This window comes from Ursus americanus, chromosome 14, assembly GCF_024610735.1.
Source record: "Ursus americanus isolate L20-20 chromosome 14, mUrsAme1.1.p, whole genome shotgun sequence".
NCBI lineage: Eukaryota > Metazoa > Chordata > Mammalia > Carnivora > Ursidae > Ursus > Ursus americanus.
In genome coordinates this window covers 48,145,071-48,162,243 of record NC_142140.1, presented here as the reverse complement: position 1 = coordinate 48,162,243, position 17,173 = coordinate 48,145,071, and the positions used below count along the sequence as shown (strand labels likewise).

The 17,173-nt window shown below is 39.1% G+C and overlaps 1 protein-coding gene across 1 annotated transcript; it reads left to right on the top strand.

Moving 5' to 3' along the window:
* Positions 1-10,213: 10,213 nt before the first annotated feature.
* LOC148108965 (olfactory receptor-like protein OLF4) lies at positions 10,214-11,080 on the top strand. Its single transcript, XM_087867724.1, has 2 exons — positions 10,214-10,568; positions 10,854-11,080. The coding sequence occupies exons 1-2, from the start codon at positions 10,214-10,216 to the stop codon at positions 11,078-11,080; spliced, it is 582 nt and encodes a 193-aa protein (XP_087723850.1).
* The last annotated feature ends 6,093 nt before the right edge of the window (positions 11,081-17,173 follow it).

The following is a 17,173-nucleotide window of genomic DNA, read 5'->3' as shown; positions in this document are numbered from 1 at the left end:
GGAGGAAGACAAAAACAGATGGAAAAGCATTCCATGCTCATGGATTGGAAGAATGAACATTGCAAAATATCTGTGCTGCCCAGAGCAATCTACACATTCGTTGCATTCCTTATCAAAATACCATCAATATTTTTCACAAAGCTGGAACAAATAATCTTAAAATTTGTATGGAACCAGAAAAGACCCTAAACAGCCACAGGAATGTTGAAAAAGAAAACCAAAGCTAGTGGTATCTTAATGCCAGACTCAAGCTCTATTACAAAGCTGTAATCATCGAGACAGTATGGTGCTGGCACAAGAGTAGGCACATAGACCAATGGAACAGACTAGAGAACCCAGAAATGGACAATCAACTCTATGGTCAACTAATCCTCAACAAAGCAGGAAATAATATCCAATGGAAAACAGACAGTCTCTTCAATAAATGCTGCTGGGAATATTTGACAGCAGAAGACTGAAACTGGACCATTCTGTACACCAGAAACAAAGATAAACTAATTTTTATGGAGGAAAGTCCTAAATGTGAGACAGGAATCCATCAGTATCCTAGAAGAGAACACAGGCAGCAAACTCTGTGACCTTGCCTGCATTAATTTCTTGTTAGATATGTTTCTAAAGGGAAGGGAAACAAAAGCAAATATGAACTACTGGGACTTCATCAAGATAAAAAGCTTCTGCACAACAAAGGAAACAGTCAACAAAACTAAAAGGCAACCTATGGAATGGGAGAAGATACTTGCAAATGATATATCAGATAAAGGGCTAGTATTCAAGATCCATAGAAACTTCTCAAACTCAACACAGAGCCAAAGAATCCAGTCCAGAAATGGGCAGAAGACATGAACAGACATTCCTTCAAAGAAGACATCCAAATAGCCAACAGACACATAGAAAAATGCACAACATCACTTGTCATCAGGGTAATAGAAATCAAAACCACAAAGAGATACCACCTTACACCAGTTAGAATGGCAAAAATTAACAAGACAGGAAACAACAAATGTTGGCAAGGTAAGGAGAAAGGGGAACCTCCAACATTGTTGGTGGGAATGCAAGCTGGTAGAGCCACTCTGGAAAACAGTATGGAGGTTCCTCAAGGAGTTCAAAACAGAGCTACACTATGACGTAGCAATTGCACTATGAAGTATTTACCCCAAAGTTATAAATGCAGTGATCTGAAGTGACAACTGCACCCCAATGTTCATAGCAACAATGTCCACCATAGCCAAACTGTGGAAAGAGCCAAGATGCCCTTCAACAAATGAATGGATAAAATGATATGGTTCATATACACAATGGAATATTACTCAGCCACCAGAAATTATGAATACCTGCCATTTTCATTACCATTGTTGGAACTGGAGGGCATTATGCTAAGTGAAATAAGTCAAACAGAGAAAAATAATACTCATATGGTTTCACACATACATGGAATATAAGGAATAATTTGGAGGACCATGGGAAGAAGGAAGGAAAACTGAAGGGGAATACATTAGAGAGAGAGACAAAATATGAGAGATTCTGGACTCCAGAAAACAAACTGAGGGTTAGAGAAGGGAAGAGGGTGGGGAGATGGGGAAACTGGTGATGGGTTTAAGAAGGGCACATGTTGTGATGAGCACTGGGTGTTATACGCAACTTATGAATTGTTGAACACTACATCAAAAATTAATTACATATTGGTTAATTGAAAAAAAAAAGAGTCATGCCTTCCCCCTACTGAGCCAGCCATGCACCCTGAGCGGTAACTCTTGAAATGGGTCATGAGTTCAAGCTGCACACTGGGCTTTGAGATTTCTTAAAACATCATAGCTTAAGTAAGTAAGTAAATAAATTTAAATACATACATGCATAAAGTCATATCTATAATTTAGAAATGGGAAATTCACTTTGTTCCATTGCTTAAATTCATTTAAGCAATGGAACAAAGGCTTCACACTAACTTTATTTATTTTTTCCTAATAATTAGAGTTGGATTTCATAACAAAATGCCCTTACTCAAGAGAATTCTCTTTCCTCCAAAACAATCATATTGGATAAATGTCTATATTATATTACTATTTCTGCTGTAAGAAATTACCATAGTAGATGCTTCAAAGAAACAAATTTATGCTCTTACTGTTTTGGAAGTCAGAAGCCTGACGTAAGTCTCAGTGGGGTAAAATCAAGATGTCTGCAGTGTCTGGTTCCTTCTGGATGTTCCAGGAGAGACTATCCTTTCCTATTGCAGTTTCTCATAACAAGGAGTTTTTGGCTCATTGCCCCTTATCCACCTTCACAGTCAGCGATGTGGCATCTTCACATCTCTCTCTGATCCAACCACTCTGCCTTCCTCTCCCACATTTAGAGGAACATGGTGATAATATTAGTTCCCTCTACATAATCTTGGCCAATCTTAGTTAAAAGACAGCTCATTAACAGCCTTATTCCATTTGCTACCTTAAACTCCCTCTTCCTATACAAAATAACATAGTCAAAGTTTGTAGGTATTAGAATGTGGACGACTTCAGGAAGCTCTTATTCTGCCTACTAGAAAGTCTTTTCCAAAAGTATTGCATTTGGTGCCACTCAAGTGTCCTTATATAAAAGAAACAGACGCATAATTTATCACAGCCCAGAGAATGACTGGATACACTTGTCTCTCAAAACTTTATGCAAACACTATTGTGTGTGTGTGTGTGTGTGTGTGTGTGTGTGTGTGTGCGTGTGTGTGTGAGAGAAGAACCACCTGCACCTTACTCTATCACAGGGCCACAGTCTTGTTACTCAGAGAATGGTCCACAGACCACGACCTGCAGCATCAACGTCACTCAGGAGCTTGTTAGAAATGCTGAACTCCTGGGCCCACCAGCATCTTCTAAAGCAGAATCTAAATTTGAGCTAGAATCCTAGGTGATTCACATGCACTTTGAAGTTAGAGAAGTGCTGGTCTAGAGTACATTTTCTCACATTCTCAATCTGACCTTTGAAGCAGGGTCATTATCTGTGTTGGGAGCTGTCCTGCTCAGTGGAGGCGTTTAGCAGCGTCCCTCAGACATTGCCTGTACGCCCAGGGGCAAAGAATCACCTCTGCTTGGGACCACTGGCACAGAGGCTGAAAACTGGGAGCATTTGGAGAGACTACAATCAGCACCCATCTCTTTCTGCAATGATAATTTTGAAGATTTCACTAAATTCTTCAAGCCTCCTGTCTCCATAGGGAATGGAGTTCACACTAGTACTTCCTCACAGAATGGACTTTTAAAAAATTACATCAGAAAATTGCTATAAAGTGCTAAACTTGGATTATGATACATAAAATATCTATATATATCTCTTACAATTAACAAAAATTTTATAGTGACATTTTAATTCCTAGCTCTGAATTTTTGATAGAAGTATGAAATTCCCAATTGTTTTGGCAAAATAGTCATGAAGCCAAGGAATGTAAGGCCAGGGTTTTATATTAAAAGAACATTACATCAAAAACCAGGGATGTACTGTACGGTGACTAACACTATATAATAAAAAAAATTAAAAAAAGAACAAACTTATCATCTTTGTTGAGAAAGGGGAAAGTAATTTGCTGGAGATACCAAGGGTGTTTCTCCAGCCCAGGTCAATTCTTTGAAGGACCGAAGGGACCTAGTCAGGATTGATTCCTCAGCCTTAAACAGGAGAAAATGTTCACTCAAGAATGAGATAAGGTTCTGGGAGTTTAGATCTCTGTATGGCAGAAGTCATAGAAAAAGAGAAAGAAAAACTGACTTCACCTTGTCTATAACCTGGTATCCTGTGAACAGAAATTCAACAGGAAAATTTTCCTTTCTGTCCACACTAGCATCCCACAGGGAAATCACGTGCTTAAAGGTTGGAGGAACAGGAGGGAAATGATCCTAATGAGCAGACCAGAGCAGCTGTAAATACTTCTCCTGTTGCAGTCCCACAGCACAGGCAACCTCGGGCTGGACAGCACCTGGTCGTTTCTTGGGCAGTCCTAAGTCTGGATGGGGCACTGAAGTCTGACTCATTCCTGCTCTCTTGTCTGGGGACAGAGCTTCGTCCTCCATCAAACCAGACAGGTATTCTGATTTTCATGTAGAGACCTTCCTCTCTGAGACCCCATCTGGATAAGTTTTACTGCTCAGTAGGGACTGCAGGAGAAGGTCAAGAGAATGAAAGTCAAGAACATTTACCTGAAGTCATCTGAGGACCCATCCAGCCCAATCCAGAGCTGAGAGTTTGCTGTGGCTGTTTGATGGCTTGATTAAAAAATGCATTGATGGATTCATTTATGTATTTCTGATGCTAAAAATAGAAGTGAATATTGAACTCAGAAACGCAAGGTTCAAACTTAACTACTAAGTGATAATAACAGAAACCCAATCAGACAGCGGATAGGATGCATAAAAGTAGTACATGAGACCAGAGATCTTTGCAGTTAACCAGAGTAGAAAAGTCAAGTATGAGCTGTAGAGGGATATACAGTGAAGTGAGTATAAGTTTTTTTCTCTTTTAAGATGGGACATATTAGTCTACGTGTCTATACTGAGCAGAAAAATCCAGAGGCAAGAATTCTCGCAGGTACATGACCTCGCAAGAGCAGTACATGAAACCTACATATCACAGTACCTCCTCTCTCTCGAGTATTCAAATGTAATGTTTTACATGTATTATGTGAAAAATGGTCTGCTAATGAGCTTCCTTTACAATTACCTCATTACCTGTGAGCCTGAATATGGTCTGGGTTGCTAGCCACTCATTTTCTTGGTTGAAAATTACCTGTGGGATCTTGCTAAGTGAAATAAGTCAAGCAGAGAAAGACAATTATCATATGGTTTCACTCATTTATGGAACATAAGAACTAGGAAGATTGGTAGGAGAAGAAAGGGAAGAAGAAAGGGTTGGTAAACAGAAGGGGGAATGAACCATGAGAGACTATGGACTCTGGGAAACAAACTGAATGCTTTGGGGGTGGGATGGGATAGGCCTGTGATGGGTATTAAGGAGGGCACATATTGCATGGTGCACTGGGTGTTATACGCAAGTAATGAATCATGGAACTTTACATCAAAAACTAGGGATGTACTGTATGGTGACTAACATAATATAATAAAAATATTATTATAAAAAAGATAATTATCTGTGGGAGTCCTTGGTATTTGCATAGTGGGGTCAGAGTAGTTTTATTCCTGTTTTTTATTACATTATTTGAAGCAAAGAACTGTTCTTCATTTCACCAATTTAACTACTTGCCTTTGTGATTTTTTATGTATGTGTACACGTATTTGTGTTGAATGTGTGAGAGTGTATAACCTTTGTGTGGTAAAGTCTCAGTTAATCTTATGTTCACTCCATTGGTTTTTCTAGGATTTTTTTTCTGAAAAAAATGATCTGTCACATTAATATTCTTCACTTGTCAATACCAGCTTTCCCAAAAATGAAAATGAATGTCCTCTTCTTACTTAGTGCTCACAAATCACCAATTTTACATATTTCCAACTAGTGTTCATGTCTCTGTAGTCCTTATTGTTCCTTGTGGCCTTTATTATTGGATCTATTTGTAAAATAAAATGCCATCACTTGGAAGGGATTCTTCTTTATGTTTGACCAAGAATCACCTTTACCTTCCATAAGCACACTTGTCCCATATCTCTTTATGTGAGACGAAACTAAAACTTTAGATACTGTTTTCTCTCCACATGAAAAGACTTTTTCATATTCTTTTATTCCTGAGTCGTTTGCAATCTAATTTAGATTTGGCCCCATGTTGAATTCACTAAATTATTACTCTTCTATTTTTTATACTTATCTTATTTCATGTAAATTCAATCAGTAAACAAATAGTGCATCATTAGTTTCAGACGTAGAGTTCAGTGACTCATCAGTTGCGTACAACACCCAGTGCTCATCACGTCACGTGTCCTCCTTAATGCCCATCACCCAGTTACCCCAACCCCACCCATCTCTTTTAAATCTTTTTGTTCAGAAGCTGGTTTTGGGTCTCCCTTCAATTTCATTTCAGACAGCTATTTTGAGCCACTCTGCTTCACCTAAGTGCATTTTCGCTGTTCTTCTCTTTTCAAAAAGACTTCACTTCTCTTAAAACTATTTTGTGCTAAGCACACATACACATTCACAAACTTTCAATTTGAATGCATACAAAGACACCTATGTGTATCCTGAGTACTCGTTATGTTCTGGCACAATCTTTTTTCTAGCTTTTCTCCCTTAGTCCTTCTGACTCAGAAGTACTTGCTACAGGACTGTCTAGTCAGCCAGTGTAATGCTGATTCATTATTTCAAAGTCTCCATGACATTTCAAGGTGTGGCTGTGCCACTTACATTTTTGGTGGTCTTTCATATTTTCCCCCACAAAATTATGATTATATCAATGCTACAAAATAGTTTTAAATAGATAAAACTATGTTTCTCAACCAAAGTTGATTTTGTCCCCCGGGGAACATTGAGCAATGTTCCAAGACATTTTGGGCTGTCACATTGGGGAGGGATGTGTGGAGGGCAGGGACACCGTAAACACCCTACAACGCACTAGACACAGCCCACCCAGAGAAGGATTTGGCCCAGAATGTCCGTAGTGCACAGACTGAGAAATCCTGAGTAAAAGCATATTTGTATTTTTTAAAATATTTAACTTTTTAAGTAATCTCTACACCCAAGATGGGTCTTGAACTTGTAACCTCAAGCTTGAAAGCCCCGTACTATACTGAGTGAGTCAGCCAGGCACCCCAAAGGGCATTTGTATTTTTAATATTTGTAACTGTCTTCAGAGCCTGCCCAAGGTGCTGTAACACTTTACAGTTCTGACAGCAAAATAGAACATACCCCATTGCCACCTGTTTAAAAATTACAACCCGATCACTGTGACAGCCCTTTGAGTGTTTTCTTGGAATGATGGGTGTGAAAGAGGTTTCTTGTTGATTTTTTAAACTATTGCTGAGCTCAAGCAGAGATTCTTATATTTGATTCATTTGTGTGTTATTGTTGTATGTGCACATATTATATGCCTATTTATCTGTATTTATCAGCATTTCTAATAATGGTTGTAAATCAGTTTCTCTATTTAGTTAAATATTTTTGGAGCTAAAATAGTTTATATTTTATTCAGTTAAATATGTCTATCTTAGTTCTGACTTTCTCTCCTTAATTATGATGGTTTGCTCAACTGTGGGTTTTATAGTGTTTTCTAGATGTGCAGATAAAGTGAAATGATTCCTCTTACGCTGAGGGTTTATTCCTTCTGATTTTTGTGAGATGTGTGAGACCAGGAGCCACTGCGCTTCCTTCCATGTAGCAAGCGCTTTGTGCCAACTTCCATCAACAATCCAGTGTTTTCCAACTGAATTGAAATGCAGCTTTGTCACATATTAAATGTCCATATATAATGAGACCTAACTCCTGATTCATTCAACACATACTAAAAGAGCATCAGCTATGTCCAGAAATTTCTAAATACCTTTTTATTTCAAGGTCTTGGGACATTTTATCATTTGTCCGTGTTGATTTTGTGGAATTCCTGCTCCTGTAGATCCTGTTTCCTGTTTCGTTCTCTAAACTCCCTTCAAGGTGTTCAATATGGTGGTACTGAGTCTGCTCCTTTTAACCTCATTTTAGCTCCTCTGTCATTCTTTGTATTTCATAATGTTTCATTTTCTTAAATTTGTTTCCATACAAGTGCATATATATTCATACCCACAAGGAAAGATGAATAGTGCAGGGGAAGTCCCTGCTCCTTTGGTCCTTACATCAGAGTGACAGACAAGAGCGCAGTGAGATAAACGTGAGTCCAAAATACTGTCTTCGGACAAGTCACGTGAAGAGTATTCAGAGTAAGAGGATTGATTGTCACGGTATGTCTAAGACTTTACAGAGTCTGGGGAGGCCTTTGTGTGGAACAGAATGATGATTAGTTGTGCTCCTGAACTTCTGAAGAAAGTGACTGAAACCCAAAGCCTAAGATTAAGAAATAAAACAAAAAAAGATGTCACATAAACATGATCTGTTGGACCAAAAAAACCCAATTGTTCATGTAAATATGGAAAAAGCACAAGAAAAACAAGTGTAAGTTATCTGCTACTTGATAATAAAAATGCCCAAATATTTAGTGTGTTGGCTTATTCTCTTTAGTCATTATTTTCTTGTGATATTCAATCTGTAAGGTGTTTCATATCACAAAGATGTTACTACTTTGTGTTGTGGACAAATTTATTTATTTATTTATTTATTTATTTATTTATTTATTTATTTATCTATCTATTTGACACAGAGTGAGCAAAGTAGGCAGAAAGGCAGGAGAGTGAGGAGAAGCAGGCTCCCCACTGAGCAGAGAGCCCGACTTGGGGCTTGATCCCAGGACCCTGGGATCATACCCCGTGCCGAAGGCAGAAACCTAACTGACTGAGACACCCAGGTGCCCCGAGAACAAATTTGTTTTTGCTCTTTTATTATTTTTGCTGGGTATAAATGGGATAAAACCATGATGGGATGCCACCAGCACAAAAGCAGCTTTCCTTCCTCACAGTCTCTCAGAATGACTGAGCTTCTTAGCTCCTTTTACTCTTAAGTCCATCTCATTTCTACCCCCCTTCTCTCTCTATTTATTGAACTCAATTATTTGTGGTTTTTTACAGACAGGTCAGCAAGTGGCCATTCCAAAATGGAGCCCCAAGATGATTTGTCCCAGGGATGCTACAAATAGGAATTTCTGGGCACTATTTCTACATTCCTTATGGGAAAGGTAATATGATGTGTATTCATTCATTTCTTTTTTTTTCTTTCTAATGTGATTCTTTTGTATTTATTTTTGTTTTTTTGTATGCATTCATTTCTTAAACAGTGTGTTGAAGTAAGAAGAGGGGAAGTGAGAAAGATGTAGAAGTAACACACACCAGGAGGATGTGGATGCTGTGTTGTGTGTATGTGACAGTGTGTATGTGTGTATGTGTGTCTGTGCACATACAAGTGGGCACCTTGATAAGTGCGAGCAGTCCTCATAGCAGGGATACTTGGCACCTCTATTACAAGTTGACCCTTATGATACGTGGGCCAAAATAAATCAGGAAGAATGAAGAGGGGGTAAACAGAACGGGGAATGAACCATGAGAGACTATGGACTCTGGGAAACAAACTGAGGGCTTCAGAGGGGCGGGGGTGTGGGATCGGGATAGGCCAGTGATGTGTATTAAGGAGGGAACGTATTGCATGGAGCACTGGGTGTTATACACAGACAATGAATCATGAAACACTACATCAAAAACTAATGATGTACTGTATGGTGACTAACATAACATAATAAATTTTTTTTAAAAAATCGATCAACAGATGGTACTAATGAGGGATGTTCAGTTGACAGGACACTATTGTAACAAGATCATAGAGTGGAAGAAGTACATAGTGTGGATGAGGAAGTCCCTGTGTCTTGAACTTTAAGCAGCTATGATGCCACATGGTTCTAGGAATTTCAATGCCACCATGTCTCCTCACTCTCCCTCTTGTCCATTCCCTTCAACATGCTGGCTTCCTTCTGAACCTTGAGTTTCTGACGGAAGCAGGTCCTCAGTGCCTTTGCTGGCCATTCCCTCTGTCAGTTAGACCTCATGTCTTCCACGCTCTATTCCTCGAGGTCTCTTTTCATATGCCACCTTCTTATGCAATCTTGACTGAACACCCAACCTAACACCCCCACCCACTCTCTCCTTTAACCTGCTTTTGTTCTTCATAACATCTGTCCCCATCACATGATTATTTAATCTTTATATAACCTTCTATCTTATAACCATCAGTGAATTGTAGGGAGTTTTGGTATTTGGCATTCTCTATTTTATGACTAGGAATTCCTGAAATGTGGTTGACATTTTATATATTCCTGAAATGTACGAATAATGTCTCATCAAACTGTACAGTACCTGACTTTTGGGGAAATCTGATATTGGGATGGAAATTCCTAAACAGTAGATGTGGGAAAACCCTCAAGGGGCCCAGATCATTCAAAAATATTGAAATTTGTTTCTTGACTGGAAAATATAAATTGCAGCATTTCCAGAAGTTGGGAAGTGTGCATTTGTGTGAAAATTAGTCATGTTATTTTCCCCTGTGCTGGTAGTCACCTCCACACATGGACCCAGGAAACAATACCAGAATTTCAGAGTTCCAGCTTCTGGGATTTTCAGAAAAACCAGAACTGCAGCCCCTCATATTTGGGCTTTTCCTCTCCATGTACCTGATCACTGTGTTTGGAAACCTGCTTCTCATCCTGGCCGTCAGCTCTGACTCCCACCTCCACACCCCCATGTACTTCTTCCTGGCCAACCTGTCCTTTGTAGACATCTCTTTCACCTCCACCACCATCCCCAAGATGCTATGGAACATCCAGACTCAGAGCAAAGTGATCACTTACAAAGGCTGCCTCAGCCAGATGTATTTTTTTATACTGTTTGCAGGATTAGATGTCTTTCTCCTGACAGTGATGGCTTATGACCGCTTTGTGGCCATCTGTCATCCCCTGCATTACATTGTCATCATGAACCCCCGGCTCTGTGGACTGCTGGTTTTGGTGTCCTGGATCCTGAGCATCTTGGATTCCGTGTTACAAACCTCAATGGTGTTGCGGCTGTACTTCTGCACAAAGATTGAAATCCCCCACTTTTTCTGTTAACTCAATCACATGACCCAACATGCATGTTCTGACAACTTTTTCAATAACATGGTGCTGTATTTTGCAACTATGTTGCTGGTTGGTGGTCCCTTAGTTGGGATCCGTTACTCTTACTCTAAGATTGTTTCCACCATACTTGGAATATCATCAGCTCAGGGCAAGTATAAAGCATTTTCCACCTGTGCATCTCACCTCTCAGTTGTCTCCTTATTTTTTTGTACAAGCCTAGGAGTGTACCTTAGCTCTGTTGCTCCCCAGAGCTCCCACACAAGTGCTGTGGCCTCGGTGATGCACACAGTGGTCACCCCCATGTTGAACCCCTTCATCTACAGCCTGAGGAACAGAGACATAAAGAGGATTCTGACGAGAATCTCTGGGATGCTATCTCTAAAAGGAACAATTATCCTGGTGTTGAAGAAGTGCTGATGATTTCAGGGCCCAGAGCCTGAGCCAAATTTTGAGGTTCTTTGGTCAGATTGTGGAACTGGAACACACCTCTTCTACTTTTTCCCTGGAATTTTTATTTTTTATTTCAACCTCTCTGCATAATTTACATAAGTCACTTTATTAAGCTTTGTGAAAACTATGATACCCAAGATATCTTTCCTTTGTCATTTTCCTACTCTATTAGTGTCATTCCTAACCTCAGATGTGAAATATTTGGACATTCTCACTTACTCAAAGGACAACATGAATCTGTTAAGAATAATTTCTTCTTGAATAAAGTATATCAGAATGAGTATTTTTTCTTTTGATTGACTGAATACTACTCCTGTGGAAAATCTACTCTTGGCCACCACAGCTGTTTATGTAAGTTTATAACAGAGAAAAATCCGAGACCATGTGCTTCACTCTTGTGAACAGCATTCCTTTGTATCTCACTACCTTCCCTGCTCTTCCTGGGAATGCAGACTTTGACATACTGGTGGTTCTAGCTGATCACGGGGATATGTCTACACATGAGGATCCTGTTATTACACAGCTTATGTCCACCATGCCTCCCATAATCATTGACAGAATAAATGATAATAAAATACACATCTCCAAGTGGAATTTTCACTGAAAGACAATTATGCACAAAACAGATTGATAGAACATGGCCTTAGAATCACACTTGACTTCAAGGATGATGAAGCAAAATACTAAAGCACACATTTATTGTTATGCAAAATACTTCTTTCTCAGGCACTTCATCTAGCTATTGAATTATGGAATATCAGATTCCATCTGGAAGGTGTATTCCTTACGATGAAAGACTGGTGGCATGTTGGGGGTTTTATTAAATTATTTCCTGGATTCTGGTTGAAAATTTCCAGTGCTCCATATAAATATGATTCCTTCTATTTCCCTAAATGTATTATCTCCCACTCATTTGAAATTTTGCCGTAACCTCTAAATGGGCAGCAAGTGAACAGCATCAGTATCATGCACTGTATACATATCATCCTCATAACCACAGGATGACTCACCCGCAGGCTTGGATTCCTGTGCACGTGTGTGATTCAGAGTCACAAGGTTTGGGTACATGCATGTCCTTCCAACCTTTCCATGTTGCCTCAAAGGGGCCTCAATGGAGTCATTTTTTAATACAGTTTCATGAGATAAACTTGAAGAACAGAGTAATCATGAAGCCTACCTTCAAGTACCAGAACAAATGCTTAGAATAAAAAATCAGATTATTACAAATGCCAGGAGTCCTGCCTGATTTGATTATTATCAGTTAGCTATTGCTGCATACAAATCAACCCAAAAGAAAATGGGTTATTATAACATCTTTATTACGGGAGGGAATTGCAGGATAAAAAGTTGTTCTGATCTCTGCAGGGCTCCTCATGAGTCCTTAGTCAGGTGCAAATCTATTCTTGTTTTTGTTTCTGTTTTTTAAAGATATTATTTATCTGCCAAAGACACAGAGACAGAGAGAGAGAGACCACAAGCAGGGGGACCAGAAGGCAGAGGGAGAAGCAGACTCCCCACTGAGCAGGGATCCTGATGTGGGACTCTATCCCAGGACCCTGGGATCATGACCTGAGTGGAAGATGGACGCTTAACCAACTGAGCCACCCGGGTGCCCCTACAGAGTATGTTTCTAAGGCTCATGCATGAGGTGTGTGGCTGAAGTGCTCTTCTGTCTTGAACCAATTTACAACACTTTACTCCCTTTATATATGTAAGCTAATCTTCTAGTTTACCAAAAAATGAGTTTATCAGATGTGAATTATCTTAAATTAATTCCACTATTTTAACATCCATCTGTGAACCTTTGCTGTTTCATGGTTGGAAGAGAGCTCTCCTACCCCGTTAGGTATTACTCAGCTAACCGGGCTCCAGACCTGACCCTGAGTCATGCACCACTAGAATTTCAAATTGTAATTAATTTATTGGAGCACTATTACATGGGATAAACTGTACATATTTGAAGTGTACAACTTCAGGAAATGAAAGAGTTATTGTAAAATCATGGATGGGTACATACTGCATGGCTCCATTTCCATAGAACTCCAGAAGGTGCACAATAAGCTCTACCAGCTTCTTATGCGATTGTTAGGTGTAATCCCCCAGCCTTCGTTTTCTTCTGAAGACAATGTGGAATCATAAACATAACTTCAAGGGATGTTGTAAGGCTAGATGAAATGCATGGAAATACTTTGTTGGGTCCAAGAATGTTCAAGACTAAGGGTTGTGTGTGTGTGTAAATGTATGTATATTCATGTACATTTTATTTCAAGAAAATATACTCACATGCATATTTGTTCGTGCACAAGAATCATAACCTTCTCTGTAGCCCATTATAAACTATCTACTGTATTGAAAGAAAGCTTGAGAGAAACTCTTAAAGAAGTGAAAAGATTGAATGTTCCCATTCGCATGAAATTTTAGGAATATAGATATTTAGACAAACAATTTAGAGTACAACAGCTTGCCTTAATGCTCACAATGAATCGATTTTCCTATCTGAATGCCCAGAGTCCTCATTACAGAACCACAAGCACATTTATGCAAGGAGCACTTCTCTGTACCAGTTAATAGGGCTGAATAGCTCCAAAATGACTTTAGATTTTTCTTCTACGTAAGGTAGGGTTTCAGCACAAAATGCCATTACCCAAGGAAGCTAAGTGAATGAATTGAGGGGTGTAATGATGCTCATTAGAGTTGCTTTTTACCAGTTATCCATGATAAACTTGAATAACAGAATGACCATGAATGTTGCTGCATAGCAAGCCAACTGGAAAGTGAATGATCTGCTATAATGTCTTTATTATCAAGTGGAATTGTATGGTAATGAGTTGTTCTAATCTCTGTTGGTCTCTTCAAGAGCCTTGAGTCAGCTGTGTATCAGCCAAGAGTGCTCTGAGATCATGCCAGGGCATTCTAATATACTTGGGGGCTGGCTAGCTAGCTGTGGCTGATCCAGGGTGGCCTTGGCTTGGACAACTGGCCTCTGCTCCACATGTGCTCACTTCCTCTGGCAGTCTACCTGGCTTAATTCACTTTTTGGAGGCAGAGTTTTAAAGCACAGCAGAGAAATGCACCGAGGCTGTAAGGTCCACTGTCACTCCCATCATACCCTGCTGGCCATAGCACATAAATATCCTAATCCAGCCCAAATGAAAGGTGCAAGAATAGTCTCTACCACCTGATGGGGAGTGCTGCACACATTGCCAAAGACATGGCTACAGAGAAAGATGGGGATCTGGGGCCATCGCAGCAAACAGTCTCTCACTGGTGTAAATTTCAATTTGAAGGATTTCATTTCCCCTTCTACCTTCAGCAGTGGAATGATCTCTGAGAAGACAGTGAGACTGAATCATGTGTCCACTGGACAGTTATGGAAATTCTACTTCAAAGGGCCAGGCTTTCCTCCAAATGTAAATATTTCCTCTCTGCCCCTTGCCTCTAGATCACCATTCTTAATCTAAGAAAAGATCAAAGAAATAAAAGTTTTTTCTTTCCAGATTCCTCAGAGAGACTGGGTACATGGTATCTAACCCACTGATTGATGGAGCTAAGAACTGTTGTATCACTGATGATATCTTCCTGGAATCCTTATGTAGGTACTGTTTTCCTATTGATTGTTCTTCCCAATGACATATTCAAAATAGTTTTCATGCTGGCACTGTGTTTTATTTTTTATAGGGGGGGTTGTGCTGGAAGGAGGTGACATTTGAAATACAAATAGAAGACAGAGACAAAGGAATATTTTTTCTTAATTTATCCAGTTTTATTGAGATGTAATTGACATATAAAATTTGATTGGTGATTTCATACACATATACACTGTGAAATGGTCACAATAGGTTAGTGAATACATCCATCACTTCACAGGGTTACCATTTCTTTTTGTTGTAAGAACATTTACTATGCACTCTGCTAGCAACATGCAAGTTACAACAGATTTAGTTAACCATTATGACCATGTTGTATATTATGTTCCCTGAACTTATTCATATTATAACAGAAGGTTTGTAGGCTTTCACCAGCATCTTCTCTTTTCCCCAAACCCCAGCCACCAGCAAATATCAAACTACTCTCTTTGTTTTCTATGAGTTCAGGTTTTTGTATTTCACATGTAAGTGAAATCATATACTATTTGTCTTTCTTTGTCTGATTATTTCATTGACCCTAATGCCTTCAAAGTCCATCCTTGTTTTAACAGAAAAAAGGCGGTCTTCCTTTTTTTTTTTCTTGGTAGAATTCCATTGTATGAATATGTCTTCATTATTAATTCATCTGTCAATGGACACTGGGCTGTTTCCATGTCTTGGCTATTGTGAATATGCTGCCCCGAATGTAAGGGTAGAGAAATCTGAGATATTCACAAATAGGTGGGAATTAAATCACACTGATCATGATGGGTGAAAGAAGAAACCAAAAAAGACATTAAAAAAATTGATGAGAAGTATTAAGGAGGGCACGTATTGCATGGTGCACTGGGTGTTATATGCAAATAATGAATCATGGAACACTACATCAATAACTAAGGATATACCGTATGGTGACTAACATAACATAATAAAAAATTATTTTTAAAAAAGGGAATCAAATGCAAATGGAAACGCAGCCTATCAGAGTTAATGAGATGTTGAATGGGATATTTACCTTAAGAAAATAATCTCACTTTATGATTCAAAGAGCTAGAAAAAGAAGAGCAAACTAAGCCCAAAGCAGCAGAGGGAAAGAAATAACAAATATCAGAGCACACAGAAATGATATATAGACCAGAAAACCAACAGAAAATATTAACAAATCTAGGAGCCAAGTTTTTGAAACACTAAGAAAATTAACAAACCTTTAGTTAGACCAAAGAAAAGGGGTGAGGGAGAATATGAAAAAATATAAAAGCAGCAGTGGAATGCCTGGCTGGCTCAGTTACTTCTGAGGTAAGTCTGTTAAGTCAGTTAGTTCTGACTCTTGGTTTCCACTCAGGTCATGAACTCAGGGTCCTGAGATGGAGCCCCACATCCAGCTCCATGCTCAGCATGGAGTCTGCTTCTTTCTTTCCCTCTGCTCCTCCCCCTGCTTTCATAAATAAATAAATAAATAATCTTTGAAAATTATTAAATATTTTTTATATCAGCAGCAAAAGATGATGCCGTACAATGGATGCCATAGAAATAAAAAAAAAAAATCATAGGAGACCATTGTGAAAAATTCCACTCCAACAAATTTGACACCCTGAAAACATGGATAAATACCTAGAAATGTATAACCCACCAAGACAAAATCAGGTAGAAATAGGAACTATGAACAAATGAATAATGAGTAAGGCGATTGGATCAGTAATCAAAAATCTCCCAGCAAAGAAAAGCCCAGGACCAGAGAGCTTCACAGGTGAATTCTACTAATCATTTAAAGAAGAATTAATGACAATCCTTTTCAAACCCTTTCAGATACCTACAGAGGAGAGCATATTCTCAACCTCATTTTACAAAGCCATCATTACCCTGATACGAAAGACAGAAAAGTTGAGTACAAAAAAAGAAAACCATAGGACCACCTGGGTGGCTTAGATGGTTAAGCATCTGCCTTCAGCTCAGGTCACGATCCCAGATCCTGGGATGGAGCACCATGTTTGGCTCCCAGCTCAGTGGGGAGTCTGCTTCTACCTCTCCTTCTGCCTCTCCCCCTGCTTGTGCTCTCTCTACCTCTCTCTCTCTCTCAAATGAATAAATAAAATCTTAATAAAAAAGAAAATCATAGACCGATATCTCTGATGAACATAGACACAACATTTTTCAAAAAATATTAGCAAATTATCATATGGTTTCACTCATTTATGGAACATAAGAAGTAGGAAGATCAGTAGGAGAAGAAAGGGAAGAAGAAAGGGGGGGTAAACAGAAGGGGGAATGAACCACAAGAGACTATGTACTCAGAAACAAACTGAGGGCTTTGGAGGGGGGGGGGATGGGATAGGCCGGTGATGGGTATTAAGGAGGGCACGTATTACATGGCGCACTAGGTGTTATACGCAAGTAATGAATCATGGAACTTTACATCAAAAACTAGGGATGTACA